Consider the following 18615-nt stretch of genomic DNA (forward strand, 5'->3'; position numbering starts at 1 on the left):
AAAAACTTGACTAAACTTACAATTTTAAAGCAACAATCTTTAGAACATTTTTAAGTAAACATTTTTGCCCTACAGTTTTAAGTTGAGTCAACTTTGTGCACTTTACAGTGCATAAATAATATCCACCGTATGAATGAATGAATGAATGAATGAATGAATGAATGAATAGGGAGATGTGAATAACTTAATCTTATTGTATGAATGTCATCACATTTATATCATAGATTTATATTGTAGTAAAATAATCTAAACAAGTCTTCTACATGATTTGCTTTAATGTCACTTAGATACATAACCTACACATTATTAGTTATCCAGGACTGAATATCAATGCCATGATATATAATAACCGGGTTGCAAAGCATGTTAAGCAGTCAACTCAACAGGTAGCTTTATCTAGTTATCTCTCTCTCTCTCTCTCTCTCTCTCTCTCTCTCTCTCTCTCTCTCTCTTTCTATATATATATATATATATATATATATATATATATATATATATATATATATATATATATATATATATATATATATATATATATATATATATATATATATATATATATATATATATATATATATATATTTATATATATATATAATTTCCCAAAAAGAAAAAACTAAATACAAATATGTGTATCTTACAGAGAGTCATATGTTTGTTCGTTTGTACAAATTTAAATAAATTCTTTAAAGTAAAACATACAGGAAAACATTTGGTCGATTCTTCAATATCTGTAACCATTGAATTTGAAGACAAAAGGTGCAATAAGGCGCTGATGAGGCAAATCGCTGACATACAACTCATTACGGTCTGTCAGTCACTCACCAGACAATGGGAGGGATTCAGGGAAACCAGTTTCATATTTATATGCAACTGAACGCTGAGATACTGTATAGGGAACAACTGCAATAAAATTCAGATACATAAACCGTGTATCGGAGTTGTATGAAGTTGATCTTTTTGCGCTTTAGAGAGAGATCATGGATGATAGTGATAAAGCGACACGCCAGCCTCTTAAACACAGATTCAAGGATTTATTACTTCGTGACCAAAACGATCCAAAGTAAGTGCTGAAATTTATATCTGTTTAGCTCAATATTTAAAATGTACAAAAAAAAACTATTTTTGGTGTATCTTTATCAAGTTGTTGACTATGAATATGGGATTTTTTTGTCATACTGAAAAATGAATAAACCGATCTTTTTTGTTTGTTTGTTTGTTTGTTTGTTTGTTTGTTTGTTTGTTTCAAGGTTAATTACACTGTCGTTTGAACATAACAGAATTAGAATTATTATTAATAATAAAGAATTATTGCACATTTATTATATTCTCTTTAAAAGTCGTAGCTTGTTTGTTTCTGAAATTATTATGTTCAATATAAAAAAAGTTATAATCACTAGCACATTGTTTATTGTTTATTATGATAAAAAAGCTAAGAAAAAAACACTCTCTGCATTATCAGAAAAAGCTAAAACATTCCTAACAATAATTCCTAATGACTTTAATTTAGAAAATCAATGAATAAAATGTTTCAGTTTAATAATGAATTAAAAATAATTGCGAATTATTGTCACGTCTGCCATGCTCTGTGTTCCTTTGTTCTGTTTCCTACTTTCATTAGTTAGTGTGTAATCCTATTAATTCCTGTTATATCTTATTAGTCTTGTGCATTTAGTTTCCTCAGTTTCTGACTAATCTTGTTTAAATTGGTACAGTGTGTTTCTCTTCTTAGTGTTTTGATTGCTTTTTGTACTTACTAAGGGCTTCATATTGCATTCGTTATTAATAATCTTCCAGTGTTTTTGGCAATGTACAAAGAAAATTACAGCCAAGAATTTAAAATTAAAGCAGCAGTCTAATAGGAAAAAATAAATATAAATAATTAAATTTATGGAATTTATTGGTGCTCTGGTTTCCCCCACAGATACGTGGTAGAGTTGAATTCGGTATGATAAAATTGTGTGCGTGTGCGTGCGCGCGCGCGTGTGTGTGTGTGTGTGTGTGTGTGTGTGTGTGTGTGTGTGTGTGTGTGTGTGTGCGTGTGTGTGTGTGTGTGTGTGTGGATGTTTCCCAGTGATGGGCTGCGTAAAACATGCTGGATAAGTTGGTGGTTCATTCTGCTGTGGTGACCCCAAATTAATAAAGGGTCCAAGCTGAAAAGATAATGAATGACTGAATGAATGAATTATAACAGAAATTGAAAAATAACCACAGGTCATATCCATATAAATCTTCATTTGACTCCAAATCTCCCCTCTTCTCTTAGATCAATTAAGCCCTACTAAGTCCACTTTAAGACTAATGGCTTTCCTTTTTGCTTTCAAATTATTTATCAATTAGCCTACTTGCATATCAATGTTTTGTGAGCTTATGATTCTGTTTTCCTAATAAGCTGAAGACTGTGGGTGGTGATTCAAGTGAGCTGCTTGTTTGTCTTTTGTTTAGTTTTCTGTTGGTTTTGATGTATTGTGCTCTGTTTTGATTTACATATGGCTTATTAGGGACCCCCTAGAAAATTAGATGGTTCATCTCAAGGGGCTGTCCCATTTAATAATAAATTCAACAGTGAGAACAAATAGATAATAAGAAAAAAATGCTGGTTATTTGGCATAATTTACAGACATTTACAGTTGATCATTGTCATACATTCATTTTATTTATTAATTTAATTATTTAACCAGGAATGTCCCATTGAGATACAATATCTCTTCTACCAGGGAGCCTGATCAAGACAGGCAGCATAGAACAAAGTTACAAAAAATTACATTTCACAACACATTGACACACAAAAATAGTATAAACCATAATCAATTATTAAAACATGTGCACTGTTCTAAATTGACAGTTTTTAAAGTACTTTTAAATAAAGCAATAAATGGTACAGATTTCATTTGTAGTATATGTCGAAGCTCATTCCATATATTTGGAGCATACTTACTCACTTAAAACAGTTAGGTTAATAATAACCCAACAGGTAACCCGTAGATGGGTCAATTTGGCACCGACCTTCTGTTGGGTTATTTTAACCCAATCCATTGGGTTGATAAGGTTAACCCAACAATTTGGGTTATGAAAATAACTAATTTGTTGGGTTATTTTGCCAAAAAGTAGTTTAACAGCTATATAATAATAAATTATTATTATTATTATTATAGTAGTAGTCATCTTTATATGTAAATAAAAAATACACAGCTTTTAATACATTGGCAAAGCTTTAAAATCCATGACTTTAGTGGCACTCCTCCCACAATAACAAATGCCTGACAGCAGTTTAGTTCATCCCCAAGCAGCAGGACAAGAGGATTCTGTCCCTGTTGCTCCTCCTCCTCTAAGTACTGAACGAAATACAAGTATACACACTTGTATGACTTAAATAATGTCCAAAGTTTATTTCCATAAATAATGCACCTAGAAGTCACAAATCAACAAATTCTTGTTTTGCCTCCTGGTATGAAGGTCGACCCATCTTGCTGCACAATCTATTTGGCAGTGGTGAAATGATAGCTGGCTGAGTTGTAAAAGCACCATCTCCAAAGCGGGATCTCCAAGCTGTCTTTATATCAAACAGAAAAAAACACAATAATTAAACTCAAAACAAGACCCTCATATCAAAGGTGAAATGCTACAAATTGGGATTAAAACTGTTATGCAGGATTGTCTCACCAGATGAAATGTTTGCTTGAACTGGTAGATCCAAGGCTCTCGTCTTTTTTTTTGCAATACGAGAGGATCCGCAGTGATACATCTCCTCAAACTTCAAAAAGTTTCTTTGATGTGTGGGTATCCTAAGCAATCTAAAAATAAATAAACAAAAACAGCACTTAAATACATGCCATACAAACAGTACACTGGATTTATTAAAGGAATATTTTACACAAAAATGGAAATTCTGTCATCAGTAATTCACCCTCCCTTTGTTCTAAATCTCTCCTCAGATGAACACAAAACATGATATTTTGAACAATATAGGTAACTAAACCATTGGTGGTCCACAGTGAAATTGCATAGCATTTGTTTCTTCTGTTGAAGTCAATGGGGACTATTAAGTTTTAGATTTGCTTTGTCCTTTAAAGTTATCATTTGCGGTCAGCAGAAATAAAAATAAATAAATAAAAATCAATCAATCAACAACTTGAGGGTGAGTAAATGATGAATACACCCAAAAATCAGTGAAACACCCACACACTACGGCCTATTTAGTTTATTAAATTTACCTATACTGCGTGCGTTTGGACTGTGAGGTGCATGCAAACTTCACACAGCAATGCCAACTGACCCAGCTCCAGGACATGATGGATTCGCCTCTGCTCCTGAATGAGTGTATGGGTGTTTCACTGATTTTTGGGTGTATTCATCATTTACTCACCCTGAGAATTTCGCACACACAAAGCCCAGTGTGACCGTAGCGGGCTTTGTGTGTGCGAAATACTGTCATGCGGAGCTGCGAAAAGGGGCGGGATTAAACAAGATGATTAGACATTAAAAAAAGCGAGCGATTGCTCCATGCTTTACATTTCTGTCCAGAGAGGTCCTGTTTTGATCCTCGATTGGTCTCACGCAGTCAAGTGATGCGATTTTGCAGGTCAGAGTTCACCAAGCTTGAACTTTGCACCGCAGCAACCTGCGAAACTAGACGCATGACCTTGCGTTTCCGGTCTGACGCATTCGCGTGCGTATGAATGGAAGTCAATGGGAAGAAAAGCCCAATGTGACCGCAGCTTAAAGCTACGGTCACACTGGGCTTTGTGTGTGCGAAATTCTGTTGTGCGGCGCAGCGAAAAGGGGTGGGATTAAACAAGATGATTAGACATTAATAAAGAGAGTGATTGCTCTGTGTTTTAAATTTCTGTCCAGAGAGGTCCTGTTTTGATCCTCGATTGATCTCACGCAGTCAAGTGATGCGATTTCGCAGGTCAGAATTCATCAAGCTTGAACTTTGCACCCCAGCAACCTGCGAAATTCGACGCATGACCCTGTGTTTCCGGTCTGACGCATTCGCGTGCGTATGAATGGAGGTCTATGGGAAGAAAAGTCAAGTGAGACCGCAGCTTAAATCCTCCTTTAATTGGACACTTAATTATCTCATTAACTTCATCACTGTCTGAGTGTTCAACCCTCTGTTGTGAGGACACTAGTGATTCAAGGGGTTAAATGTGTTGGATGAAAAATACAGACTGTGGACTGTATTTTTAACAGAAATATTCTGTAGATTGAATTTACGACTGTACAATGTTAAAAACAGTAGATTACTGGCAACCACACCTGCCAGTATTTTTTTGTAAAATCAGAAAAAACAACAGCAAAATACTGTAAAACATTTTTGTGTCACCATTGTGGAGGACAGTAGCATCTGTGTGCAAGGTCTAGATGAACTTAGAAAATCAGATGTTATGCTGCATCTTCTTTTGTTTAAATGTGACTGTGTAGTTACTAATGCTGTGAAAGTCTGTTAATTACAGTCACATATGAACACAATAATGCATTTAATGACTTTACATAATTTAAAAAAGTTTTTGTAGTGAACTGATGTACGATGGTTCTCAATATCAATATGCTCAGATATATTACTTAGACATTTAAAATATTAATTTTATTGCCAGTAAATGCCAATTAAAACGTAGCTGCTTTCTGCAAATATAAATAATTAACTCAAAGGTTTGTAAATGGTCATTGCATCAGTTAATGAATACAATTTTCTCATGTTAAAAATACAACATTTTTCTGTAAAAACAATTTTACAGAAAAATTCTGTATTTTTTACAAAAAAGTTCTGGCAACCATAGCTGCCAGTATTTTTTCGTAAATTTTACAGAATTTTTTTTACAGTGTAGCCCAAATCCACCGTATGCCTTTCCTATTGTAGCCACACTCCCACAAATCAGGGAGTACAGACGCTCAGTCGTTTTACTTGTCCTGCTCTGGCAGAATAAATCCAAACTCCCAGAGTTGATGAAACTAACGTCAGCATCAACAGTACATAACTGATTCCTCCAAGAAAGTACTCTCTTTCTAAACAGTATTTAGCCTTCATGTGGGACCACTCAATGTGTATTTGCATGCATCCCACAATAAAAACAACATCACAGAGGCCTTATTCTGTATCTCATACTGTTCTTGACTGCTTTACATATTTTATTTATTATTATACAATCATTTCAGTTACTAAATATACAGAATATTTTACAAATAAAATAATATACTAATGAATAGAAACAGGTGACACGGTGACGGGGGTAGCATGATTGCCTCACAGCAAGAAGGTCACTGGTTCGAGCCCCGGCTGGGTCAGTTGGCATTTCTGTGTGGAGTTTGCATGTTCTCCCCGTGTTGGCGTGGGTTTCCTGCGGGTGCTCCGGTTTCCCCCACAGTCCAAAGACATGCGCTATAGGTGAATTGAATAGGCTAAATTGGTTGTAGTGTATGTGTGTGAATGAGTGTGTATTGATGTTTCCCTGTGATGAGTTGTGACTGGAAGAGCATCCGCTGTGTAAAACAAATGCTGGATATGTTGGCGGTTTATTCCGCTGTGGAGACCCCTGATTAAAAAAGGGACTTAGCCGAAAAGAAAATGAATGAATGAACAAATAGAACATGTGCATCAGGTTTTAACCACCGTAACATGAGGAATAGTCATTAAATAATTATTCAATATCTAATTGTCATCCATTTGCTTTGCTGTATAGGTTTCAGGTTGAATTCCTTGTTAAAGAAAGTAGTTTCAAAGAACGTCTCCAGTGTTACTTGATCAAAAATCAACGATCAAGTAGGTTTTTTTATTACTACATTTATTACATTTACGTTCCTGATATATTATATATAATGACTTTATACATTTTCTGAAAATGAACTTTATGAAAATTGCCTGTTTCCAAAAACATGCTACATTAGTTTAGCATTTAAGTTATTTAAAGTATTTTTAGTTCATAATAGAAAGTTGTGTTTTGTTGAAATATTTATCCATATTAAAGTTCCAAAATGTTTTAGAAAGTTATGTCTGATATTTTAGGGCATGCGACAATTTTCCCCATAAAACTCTACCTTAAATGTTTTTTAAACACTATTTGTATTCCTCAGGTCTCAGTGTGCGAGTGTTTTATCTGTCACTCAAGGTGTTGAGCTGCATTTTGTATGTATCCAGAGTGCTGACTGACTGTAAGCATCAGACACGATGGTAAATATATTTTGAATTGTTTGATGGACAGACACTTTCTTTCCCTTTAGATTTAGATTTTTTTTTTTTTGTCGTCACTTAATAAATTTACTTTGGGTATTTAATGAGGCTTAAAGAAAGAAAATGGAAACAGAACGAAAACCTCCACTAAATAATAAATCCACTATTCATTCTCTCATTTCTTATATTCAATTTTTATTGTGTTGTGTGGTACAAAACAAGAAACAACAGTATTGTTTCATTATGTACAAGTAACTTTTGATTGATGTTTACAAAGTTTTTCCTTTCAGTTTACATAATGCAATAGAAATTACTGCTCCATAATGAAATTTGCTAAAAAAAAAAATCTCTTCTCTTAGCTCCGGTCAGAACGGTAACTATACCCTGCTTGAAATCGACTGGTATGTATTCCAAGAAATTAATTGTGAAATTGCTTTTATGTATTTATTTGCAGCTTTTTAATAGGCCTTTATTGTTATCAGGTCTCCGGTTATTTGGGTTGATCGAAATGAAATGCTTTGGGCTGTACAGGTAGCCTTATAAATTTCGCTTAACATCTGCAATTTTTTTTTATGTCTGTCTTTAGTGTTTTTAAACAATTTTGTACAAAGTTTGTGAAACAAAACTGATGTAAGGTTATTAAATATCATTTGTATTTATGAATGACTGTATAATGACAGAGCTATTTGTTTTAGGTGTCTGTTGCTGTCATTTGCTTGTTCATTAGAATCCTACTGACATATCTACGATACAAGGTATGAATTTGTAGTATTGCTGTATCTATAATGTCAGCCTCTAATGTCAGAAGCATCATCTAAGCAATGACCCTGAAAAAGACAATCTAATTATATATTTTACATGGAAATATTGATAATATCTGTGCTAATTTGTTTGTTTGTGGTCTCTCTGGTGATCTAGGGTAACATATTGCAGCAGGTACTTCAAATGGCATTTATGTTGGAATTGATTGACACGGTGCCCTTTGTGATTGGCGTAAGTATACTGTATATAATCAGAAAACAAGCACAGCTAACAATAATAGTCCAGTTATGTTGACATGGCCATATCTGAACAAAATGATTTATTACTTAAGGATGCAAGGGTAAAAATTTATAATATGGTACCATTAGTTCAGTTAGCGCTTAACTACATCCAGTAGGTTGTTATCCCAGATTAAAGCCCAACAGGATTACCGGCAATCTGATGCTAATAATTGGATGTAGGTATATGGATTTAAATGTATTCAATGACAGTCAATGTGTTTAAAGTTTCTGGTTGAGCCTGTGTCATTTTATTCGGTTGTTATCGCAGAAAAACCTTGGAATGTCCTGGCTGACCAATCAGAATTGAGTATTCCAGACAGCCATGTAATAATATTAATTATTGTATTTACTAACCATTTATATTTTACCCTGATCAATACATCTATTACAGTATTTATGCGTATTAATGCATCTTTTTAACATTAGTCAATGAAAATAAAGTTGTTTGTTTGTTAGTTCTTGTGGAAACACTTGAAGGGGTGGTGTCATGACACCAAAATGAAGAAGACTTCATGCATGCTTATGATAACTAGGTCTGTCATTTTAAATGCTAAGATGACATTGTTTGAGAAATTCAATTTGTGTCACTGTAGTTGAGGTTAAGAAAAATGTTAATGATGCTGTTATAAAATTCCAAATACTTCAAAATATAGTCTGTGTTAGTAAATGCAAGACTGTTTATGAAATCCAGGTATAACACTGTATGACAACGTTTCAGATGACTGTTCTATAGCCTACAGCTAATCAATCTGTCAGATTCTGGAGTGAATTACAGGTCAAAAAATATAAATGATAAATGATCTTAAATAAAACAAATACATTTATAGATATGGAATAATACATTCATAATTTCACTCACCTGGGAAATGGAGGCCACTTGAATTACAATTAGGTGCACACAGCATGCCATATTAACTGATATTTGTAGGAAATAATTCCAAAAGACAACAGATGGTGTAAAGCCACATAAAACAAAAATATGATGCAATATGATGTTTTTATCAGCTGTAAAATTGACAAATTTAGCATTGTAGTCCATGAACATCTGCAGTTCCTGGAGCCAGCCCCCAAAGGCGAGTCAATGAATTACAGTTTTTAGTTACATCCGTATTGGCTTGTTGCCACTTGGTGTCATATCATGATTATAAAAGTTTCACGACAGTCTTATGAGCAGCCCCTTCAAGTAAAGAGTTCTTCTGCACTCGCAGTGTATTAACTAATGTTATTACATTGCTCTCTGGAATACTTGGTTCTGATTGGTCAACCATGACTTTCCAAAGTACGTTATTCCTAGAAAATAACCACCAAAACTTATAATACAGCTCAAGTGGGTACTATAAATAATCTTGACTGTTTGTGAGTATATTTATATATACTCACATATATACATTTGCTTCAAATAGAGCTGCTGGTAACCCTCTCTGGCTTTATTCTGTGAGAACAACATTATCCCTTACTTAACAAGGATTTTAATGATGCATTAGTAAATGTTGAAGTATGATTAATAAATGATGTACGATTTATTAATTAGTAGATACATTAACTAGTTCATTATTATCTTAAACTGCACATGTTACAGAGATAGTTCACCAAAGTTTTGTCACAATATACTCACCCTATGGTAGTCATACAAGTTTTCAGTTTTTCTTCAAAATTTATTTTATGTTCAACAGTCGAAAGAAACTTATACATTTTTGACCATTTTAGTCATTACCTATCCTGTTAACTATTTGTGTAGGATGCATTACTTGTACTACACCTTACACCTTGGGATTTTGCAAAGTGTTTAACATTGACACATAACTTATTACCTTCTTCTCAAAAAAGGTCTTAATTATGTGGCTTTAAAAGGTGTGCTTTTCAAAATTATTGCGTTTTTGCAGTATACAAAAAAAATCTCATAGACTTACTCTGATGAAGGGACTTGAGCCATCTAGACACCACCAGAATATCATTCATATTTGTTTTGACTTGGGTCAATACAGCATAGAAATGACCTGGCAGTCAATCAGAAGACCCTACTTGGTAACTACTATGAATACCCACAATGAACAACCTCAAAGCACCACTCCGAACACCCTAGCAACAGAAACACACCTTTTGGTTGCTAATGTGCCTCAGAACAACATGTTTGCTCTGTAATCATTTGGAGTCAATACAGATTTCTCTTTATTATTCTCAGAGCTTGTCCCAAACGGGGTAATCATGCTTCTATTGCTACCCCAAGACTGTGTGGAGCAACCTGCCATTGGTCCTTGAGGCATAATGTTTTTCAGGATTGTTTAAAATCATATTGCTGGCTTTTTAGGACATTTGGTAAATTGATGTTTTTTGTATATTATTGTTCTTGTTTTCAAACTGTTTGATTTGCTGTATGAAATGTACAGCGTGTTTTTATAGGACACTTACTTTAAAAATAATGGAACATTTGATTTGAATGTACAGTGATTACATATATTTTTTCTCAAGATTTTTTAAATTAGTTTAGCATTTTTATAGGCATAATCTGTGAACATTTTCCTACATATTAAATGTCTACATGGGTGGAATATTTTGGTTTTCCATGAGGGAATAATATATGTGGTTTTTTGTTGTAACAGATTTTTTATCATTCCTTCCGGAAGCTCTTCATTCCTGTCTTTCTGAACTGCTGGCTGGCAAAACGTGCTTTAGAAACTATGGTTGTGAGTATATTTTGGAAAAAGTATATACATAATTTATTACTAATATACTGTAATTATACTGTAGAACATTTTTAAGGGTGGCTCAGTGGTTAGCACCTTTGCCTCACATCAAGAAGGCCACTGGTTCAAGTCCCGGCTGGGTCAGTTGGCATTTCTGTGTGGAGTCTGCATGTTCTCTCTGTGTTCGTGTGGGTTTTCTCCAGGTTCCCCCACAGTCTAAAGATATGCGCTATAAGCTACTTGAGTAAAACAAAAATTGGCCATAGTGTAAAAGTGTGTGTGTGAATGCCAGAGTGTATGAGTGTTTCCCAGTACTGGGTTGTGACTGGAAGGGCATCCGCTGCATACAACATGTACTGGCAACACCTGATAAATAATTGACTGAGCCAATGTTCTTAAACCCAATTCCTGGAGGGCCACAGATCTGCATATTTTAGCTCCAACCACCTCAAAATCAAACATGCTTAGTAGTCCATAGTAGTCTTAAACACCTTGATTATTTGGATCAGCAAAACTGTGCAGAGCTGCGGCTCTCCAGGAATCAAGTTTGCGATCTCTGGACTAAGCAAAAGAAAATTAATGGATGAATGAACATTTTCAAGGTTATTTGTTAAGGTTGATATGTTTTAAGGTTATACCTGTTCATCTCACAGCCATAACATTCACAGCATGTAATGACATCCTCTTTTTTTTCTATGGCTCTTAGAATGATCTTCATCGAGCTATTCACCGGACACAGTCAGCCATGTTCAATCAGGTCCTTATGCTCATCTCCACCATCGTCTGCCTCATTTTCACTTTGTAAGTCAGAAAAAAAAATTCACTCATGTACTTTCATCACTTTCACAGTCATACACACATTAGTATTGGTTGTTTACAGGGACTCTACATAGGCATGATGCATTCATACTGTAAAGAAATATTTATTAAAGTCTAAAATTATTGATTCACCTGGCAAATTCTGACTTAAAGCTACTTGTATTCAACCTGCAAGTTTTTATTTTTATTTATTTATTTTTTATTTTTTTATTTCTTCTCCCGGAAGATAATAAGACTATGTACGAGAGGCATCATTGTGGAAACAATAAAGTAAATTAAACAAAGTCAGAATTTGCCAGGGGTGTAAATAATTTCAGGCTTGACTATAAATGACCCTACAAACCCATTTCCCTAAAGTCAACCCTCACAGACGTTTTGAATGTCAAAAGCCCCAATTAAGTATAATTTTAAGCATTTTCAAGAAAATAAGGCATTGAGTTGCCAACACTATGCCAGTCTTCCAGCGATCAGAGTACAGCTGAGGTACAGTGTGCAAGAGTGATAATTTTTGAGAACATTTTTTTTTGGGTGGGGGGGGGTTGGGGGGGGGGAGCAAAGAAACAGATCCAGGATGTTGTTTATTTATTATTTAATTCACCTTATTTTAACATTTAACGACTCACAAACAGAGCACTTTTGTGAGGTAGCTTGAACAATCAAGTAATAAATTACATAAATTCTTCACTTTTGGACTTTAGTGCAACAGTAAATATAAACATTTAATATAAAAACAAATAGCACCTCAACTTAAAATACCCAGCAGGCAATCCCAAGTTTGCATATCTTATGGTTTGCTATGGCAATGCTGTAGTCATCAACTTTATAATACTTCAAGACCGCAGACAAACTCACGCTTTCTGCTTCAACCTGTTCTACTTTGCTGCCATTTAACCAATAACGTCTCTGTAACAAAGTGATGTCATGCCGTACTTTAAATATTTTATATACTTTTTATATATAATTATTTAAATAGCCTACTTTTTAAAATGTAGTTTATTTTCCAAAAATGCTAGGACCCCATACCTGGAATTTCTTAGGGCCCCCAAATCCACCCCTGTTCTGGAGAGAGTGAATTGTGTAGCCAGAGGTACGTCTTTAAAACGAATGCTATGGGGCGGTATGACTCCGCAGACAGCTTACCTACCGGCTGACCACTTACCTCCATATGGACGGCTTTTCCGCTGTCACCAGTTTGCTCAGTGGTTTTTCGCATAGGCAAAAAAATAAAACAAGTAAATAACAGGGTGAAAACGTAGTAAGATCTGAAAACCTGGTAAAAATCAGGTAAATCTTTTTCCTGGATTGCTTTTGAAAACACTGTCGATTGGGTTTAGGTAAGGGGATGGGAGCTGGTCAATCGGTGCTTTTGAAAACACCATCGGTTGGGTTTGAGAAGGCGGTGGGCGTGTTAATCCTAGCTTTTGAAAACACTATAAGTTGGGTTTGGGGAAGGGGGTTGGTGGGTGTATCAGTCGGTCAGTCAGTCAGTCAGTCAGTCAGGCAGCCAGTCAGTTGACATCGTCCTCTTGAGGATTTACGTGAGAAAAGCAGGTGCGAATGGCACTCGCAAGAGAAATTTGAGATCTGAAAAAGAGTACACAGCTGTCTCTTGCAGATTCACAAAAAGAAAAACTGCAAAAAACATACCTCCTGGGACGCATTTCGCTCTTTTCAGAAATGTATATGGGGATGCGTATGTAAAATGACCCTGGGTTGCAACATGCAATTCTGTGTCGTCGTAAAAGTACATAAACAAGTGCACAAACACACAATGGACCGTCTACATTCAACCACAAACTGTCTGTCCAACAGGATTTCTCAAGATTTATGTGCAGTGGTCTTCATCATGTTTTGTCTGTTTGCTTTCATTTGACTGAGACCAAGCCATTAGCTGTGCAGCCTGTCGAGGGTCAAAAACAGCTAATTTTTTGTGGTTTCTCCTTTTAAATGGAGAAGCACTTAGTTGCCACAGATAGGCTTGTCTTTCTGAGTTCACATCCTTATTAATCCCTGGTGTATTGCAAAGCTAATTGTACAAAACCCTTGCAAATTGCACACCGTGGAGTGGCCTTTACATTTTTCTGAACAATAAAGGATAAAATACACCATATCTGAACAGATTTTCAAACAAATTTGCTGATTCTAGATTAGTGTGATAAAATTGAGTTAATAATAAATACAAAGAAAACAGAAGAGATTGTATTTGACACAAAATGTAAAGGTGACCATTGTCAAGTGGTTGTACATGACAATCTTATTTATTTTCATCCTGTTTGTAAGATTTCTTTTTTGCCTTTGTTATCATAGAACACTAACTCCTGAAACCAGAAGTCCATTGGTGCTAAAAGTCAGCTTACTACCCACGAGGCTATTGGCACCCATAACACATTGTTGTTTTAAAGCAAAAAAGCTAATTAAACTTGCTAAGAACATAGAAGAGTATTCTAGCTGCTGTGATAAAAAAGGCTATAAATTATTCACCATCTGCAGCATTCTCTCATACAACATACAGTCACTTTATTAGGTACACCTGTCCAACTGCTCATTAACACAAATTTCTAATCACACGGCAACAACTCAATACATTTAGGCATGTAGACATGGTCAAGACGATCTGCTGCAGTTCAAACCGAGCATCAGAATGGGGAAGAAAGTTGATTTAAGTGACTTTGAATGTGGCATAGTTGTTGATGCCAGACGGGCTGGTTTGAATATTTCAGAAACTGCTGATCTACTGGAATTTTCACGTACAACCATCTCTAGGGTTTAAAGTGAATGGTCAGAAAAAGAGAAAATATCTAGTTAGCGGCAGATGCAAGGCGCATATGCCTTGTTGATGCCAGAGGTCAAAGGACAATGGTCAGACTGGTTCCAGCTGATAGAAAGGTATGCAGAAGAGCATCTCTGAATGCACAACACATTGAACCTTGAGGCTGATGGGCAGCAGAAAGCCACATTGGGTGCCACTCCTGTCAGTTAAGAACAAGAAACTGTAGCTACAATTTGCACAGGCTCACCAAAATTAAATAATAGAAGACTGGAAAACATTGTCTGGTCTGATGAGACTCGATTTCTGCTGTGACATTCGGATGGTAGGGTCAGAATTTGGCCTCAACAACATGAAAAAGTGGATCCATCCTGCCTTGTATCAACGGTTCAGGCTAGTGGTGGTGGCGTAATGGTGTGGGGGATTTTTTCTTGGCACACTTTGGGCCCATTAGCACCAGTTGAGCATGGTGTCAATGCCACAGCCTACCTGAGTATTGTTGCTGACCATGTCCATGCCTTTATAACCACAGTGTTCCCATCTTCTTCCAGCAGGATAACGCACCATGTCATAAAGCGCGAATCATCTAAGACTAGTTTCTTGAACATGACAATGAGTTCACTTTACTCAAATGGCCTCCAGAATGACCAGATCTTAATCCAATAGAGCACATTTGGGATGAGGTGGAACGGGAGATTCGCCAACAAATCTGCAGCAACTGCTCGATGCTATTATGTCAATATGGACCAAAATCTCTGAGGAATATTTCCAGTATCTTGTTAAATCTATACCACTAAGGATTAAGGCGGTTCCCCTTCATAAGGGAACTTCTACGTGTCTGTATAAACAGACTTTTGGGAGTTCTTTAGATGACCAATCACTTCTGAAGATAAGAAAATGGGCCAATGAAATGCCAATTGAATTGGCGGAGCTTAGCTCCACAGCTGAAACTGATGAGCCAATTAGGGCTATATCAGTCGGCTGCTGGAGCCAGCTCATCAGAATTGTTGCTTCAGACCCGATCTGAGACTGAAGAACCCTTCTGCTGAGCTGACTTCCAACGCTGAAGGAAGCATTCCCTTCACCAGTGCGGGGGAAGACGTTTAAGCGGCGGTCGAGCTGGGTTTCCCGTCCCCTTGGCGTTTCGCTGGTGATCTAAAAGAGCAGTTTCTACAAAGAGCAGAATTCCCTAAGAGAGCACACGGTCGTGTAGCGCGTCTATTTAAAGATGTCGTTTCGACCATGCGTTTCTGGATGCGGTGGTTTCCTCGCCCCGGATGACAGGCACAAGTACTGCGTCACATAATTGGGGGTCCAACATGTTGATGCGGTGCTCGCGGACAGTTCTTGCCCGCATTGCGATGGCTTGACTGTTGCGCAACTGAGGTCGCGGCGAGTTCTTTTATTAGGGCAAGTCACCCCTGCTGCTCCTAGTAAGTTCCCCTTCCCAGGCGAACCCTAGAGAATTCCTCCGAGGCCCCCAGCATCGACTCAGCGGAGGAGTAGAGTGCATGGCTCAGTGTGCGGTTGGTATGCCCATTTGGTCTACACGCATATTGAGGATTGGTGCCAGCTATGTGCATCCCCACTTGGTGATGTCATATGCATTATTACCACGGTGTGTTCCCCCTTATTAGGCGGTCCTGTGTCTTCCCTAAACCGCTAACCAGCTTATCATATGTAGCACTCCCCCTCATTAGGGCTAGTCCATATGTCTCTTTACCATCAGGTCTCCCCTTTTAGGGTAGCAGGTGGTCTCCGCTGCGTCCTCCCCCTTCAGGGGACTGGCACGCTTTCCCAACGTACTGTCATATTTCCAAAATCCCTAGTCTATATAGGCTAGGTAAATCACACTTACGACCCCCGATTTAAAACTTTTATTCCCATGTAATGGTAATATGTTGGGCCTAGGGGACGTTGGAAGGTTGCGCTCTTGGTGATGTCAGTGCGCTCACGCTTTGGCTTGGCAAACTACACATCAGGAGCGCGACAGGCTTAGCTGCTGTGGCGCTTTCCATACAGTCTCCCAAAAGTCTGTTTATACAGACACACGTAGAAGTTCCCTTATAAAGGGGAACGTCCTGGTTACGTACGTAACCCATGTTCCCCGAATAGGGAACGGAGACGTGTGTCTCCACTGCCACAGCACCTGAGTCTCCAGCTGGGAGCTGAGCGATTGGCTCTTCAGCAGGCAAATTCTGATGAGCTGGCTCCAGCAGCCGACTGATATAGCCCTAATTGGCTCATCAGTTTCAGCTGTGGAGCTAAGCTCCGCCAATTAAATTGGCATTTCATTGGCCCGTTTTCTTATCTTCAGAAGTGATTGGTCGTCTAAAGCACTCCCAAAAGTCTGTTTATACAGACACACGTAGAAGTTCCCTATTTGGGGAACGTGGGTTACGTACGTAACCAGGACGTTCTGAAGACAAAAGGAGTACCAACCTGGTACTAGTAAGGTATACCTAATAAAGTAGCTGGTGAGTGAAGCTGGATGTAGGATGTTAACAGATGTGACGTAATGACAGAAAGACAAATGACCTGCCCTATTTCTCATGAAAACCTTACAATAACAGTCCAATAATAAAACTTTATAACAAGCTTAGCATTGTGAATTGGCAAGGTAAGGAGATGTAGCAATGGATAGGAATGTAGTTGCCCAATATTTCATTTTGGGTCATTTTTAACCAAAAAATGACAGACTGCAGCTTTAATATGCCTTCATGATGTCTAATTAAACATTTTCCTTGCCCTCTGTTTTCTGATTATTTGCTTACTGACATGAAGGTGGGACAATAACCTGTCACTCACATGAGTTTGACTAATGACAAACCTCACAACCATCCAATTACATTTTAACAAATAAAATCATGTCCACCCCATGTTTTTACTTGGATACCACAGTAGTGAACAATTAATTTCTTACTGAATTAAGCAGCAAAATATTTGAATCTTCTAGTTAAAAACAGTAATTAAAGTAAAAATCCATAGTGGATCATGTTCAATGTTAATGTAATTATTTATTTATGTTATTGGGACGCCTGTATAAAATTGTGGAGATCTAGCTACTTAAAATCACCAAAACGCACCAGATGGTTTAAAAGTCATTAGGAAATAAAGCAAAGTAAATATAACATGACTGCATGTTATCTACCGTAGACCTCAGCAACATTATCTTTCTTTTGTTGACAATATATTGGAGTTTGATTCCCTTTTATTGCTGGACTAAAGTTGTATAGTAATTGCAGTGTGGTCAAGTGTTCAGTCATTAGAAATCTTCAGACAGCCCTATATGACGCCTTACACTCCCTGTAAGTGCATCTCAAAGCTTTTAGAGAAGAAACTGTTTCACAAACTGTTTGCTTATAGGCTTTGTGTCATTTGGAGGGTTAATGCAGACAGAGCGTGATCATGCCTTTTCTGTTACTTCCCGATCCTATCAATTCATGACCACATCAGTCAGTGTGTGATGGTTTTACTTGAAAATGGAAATTGCATGTTGTACATCTCGTCATAAGGCAGCTGCTAAAAAATATATGTACAGTTGGAGTCAGAATTATTAGCCCCCCTGTTTATTTTTTCCCCCAATTTCTGTTTAACAGAAAGATTTTTATAACACATTTCTAAACATTATAGTTTTAATAAAAATTACATTAATGATTTTAAAAATTTAATTTAATAATTCTGATTGTATGTTCAGAAGAATTCAACTGTATGTTCATCATCTGTATCATGTTGAACTCACACAAACAATTGTTATCATGATCAAGATAATGCAAAAAGTTAAAAATGTTAAATTGATTGTAAACTATATACATTGTCATATATACATTTTGTTTGCCATCTTCATATAGAATTGTGAAAGAACAAAATCATTGCTTTACATAAGTGACCTGCTTAAATACTTAACTATATGGTTGCAACATAGGCTCATTCTGAAAACGTAGCCCTATATACATTTCACGCCGTGCCTTTTCGCGCTTACCAGCTGACCACTTACCTCCATATGGACGGCTCTCTGACTTTTACCAGTTTGTCCAGTAGCTCGCGATGTACGTCGGCAGACTTGAGACGCAGAAAGAAGTTAATAGTATAGACAGGGTTTGAGTCCAGCAAAGAACAGTTCCAGAAAGC

The 18615-nt window shown here is 36.7% G+C and overlaps 1 protein-coding gene across 1 annotated transcript in view; it reads left to right on the forward strand.

Moving 5' to 3' along the window:
• Nucleotides 1-896: 896 nt before the first annotated feature.
• kcnt2 (potassium channel, subfamily T, member 2) overlaps nucleotides 897-18615 on the forward strand; it is a 62401-nt gene continuing 44682 nt past the window's right edge. The window contains exons 1-9 of the mRNA XM_056472757.1: nucleotides 897-1063; nucleotides 6684-6763; nucleotides 7075-7171; nucleotides 7531-7572; nucleotides 7654-7702; nucleotides 7867-7926; nucleotides 8090-8164; nucleotides 10815-10898; nucleotides 11605-11699. Coding sequence (XP_056328732.1) covers nucleotides 981-1063; nucleotides 6684-6763; nucleotides 7075-7171; nucleotides 7531-7572; nucleotides 7654-7702; nucleotides 7867-7926; nucleotides 8090-8164; nucleotides 10815-10898; nucleotides 11605-11699 — 665 coding nt within the window. The 5' untranslated portion in view covers nucleotides 897-980. The remainder of the gene's footprint in view (nucleotides 1064-6683; nucleotides 6764-7074; nucleotides 7172-7530; nucleotides 7573-7653; nucleotides 7703-7866; nucleotides 7927-8089; nucleotides 8165-10814; nucleotides 10899-11604; nucleotides 11700-18615) is intronic.

Source organism: Danio aesculapii, chromosome 2, assembly GCF_903798145.1.
Source record: "Danio aesculapii chromosome 2, fDanAes4.1, whole genome shotgun sequence".
Taxonomy (NCBI): domain Eukaryota; kingdom Metazoa; phylum Chordata; class Actinopteri; order Cypriniformes; family Danionidae; genus Danio; species Danio aesculapii.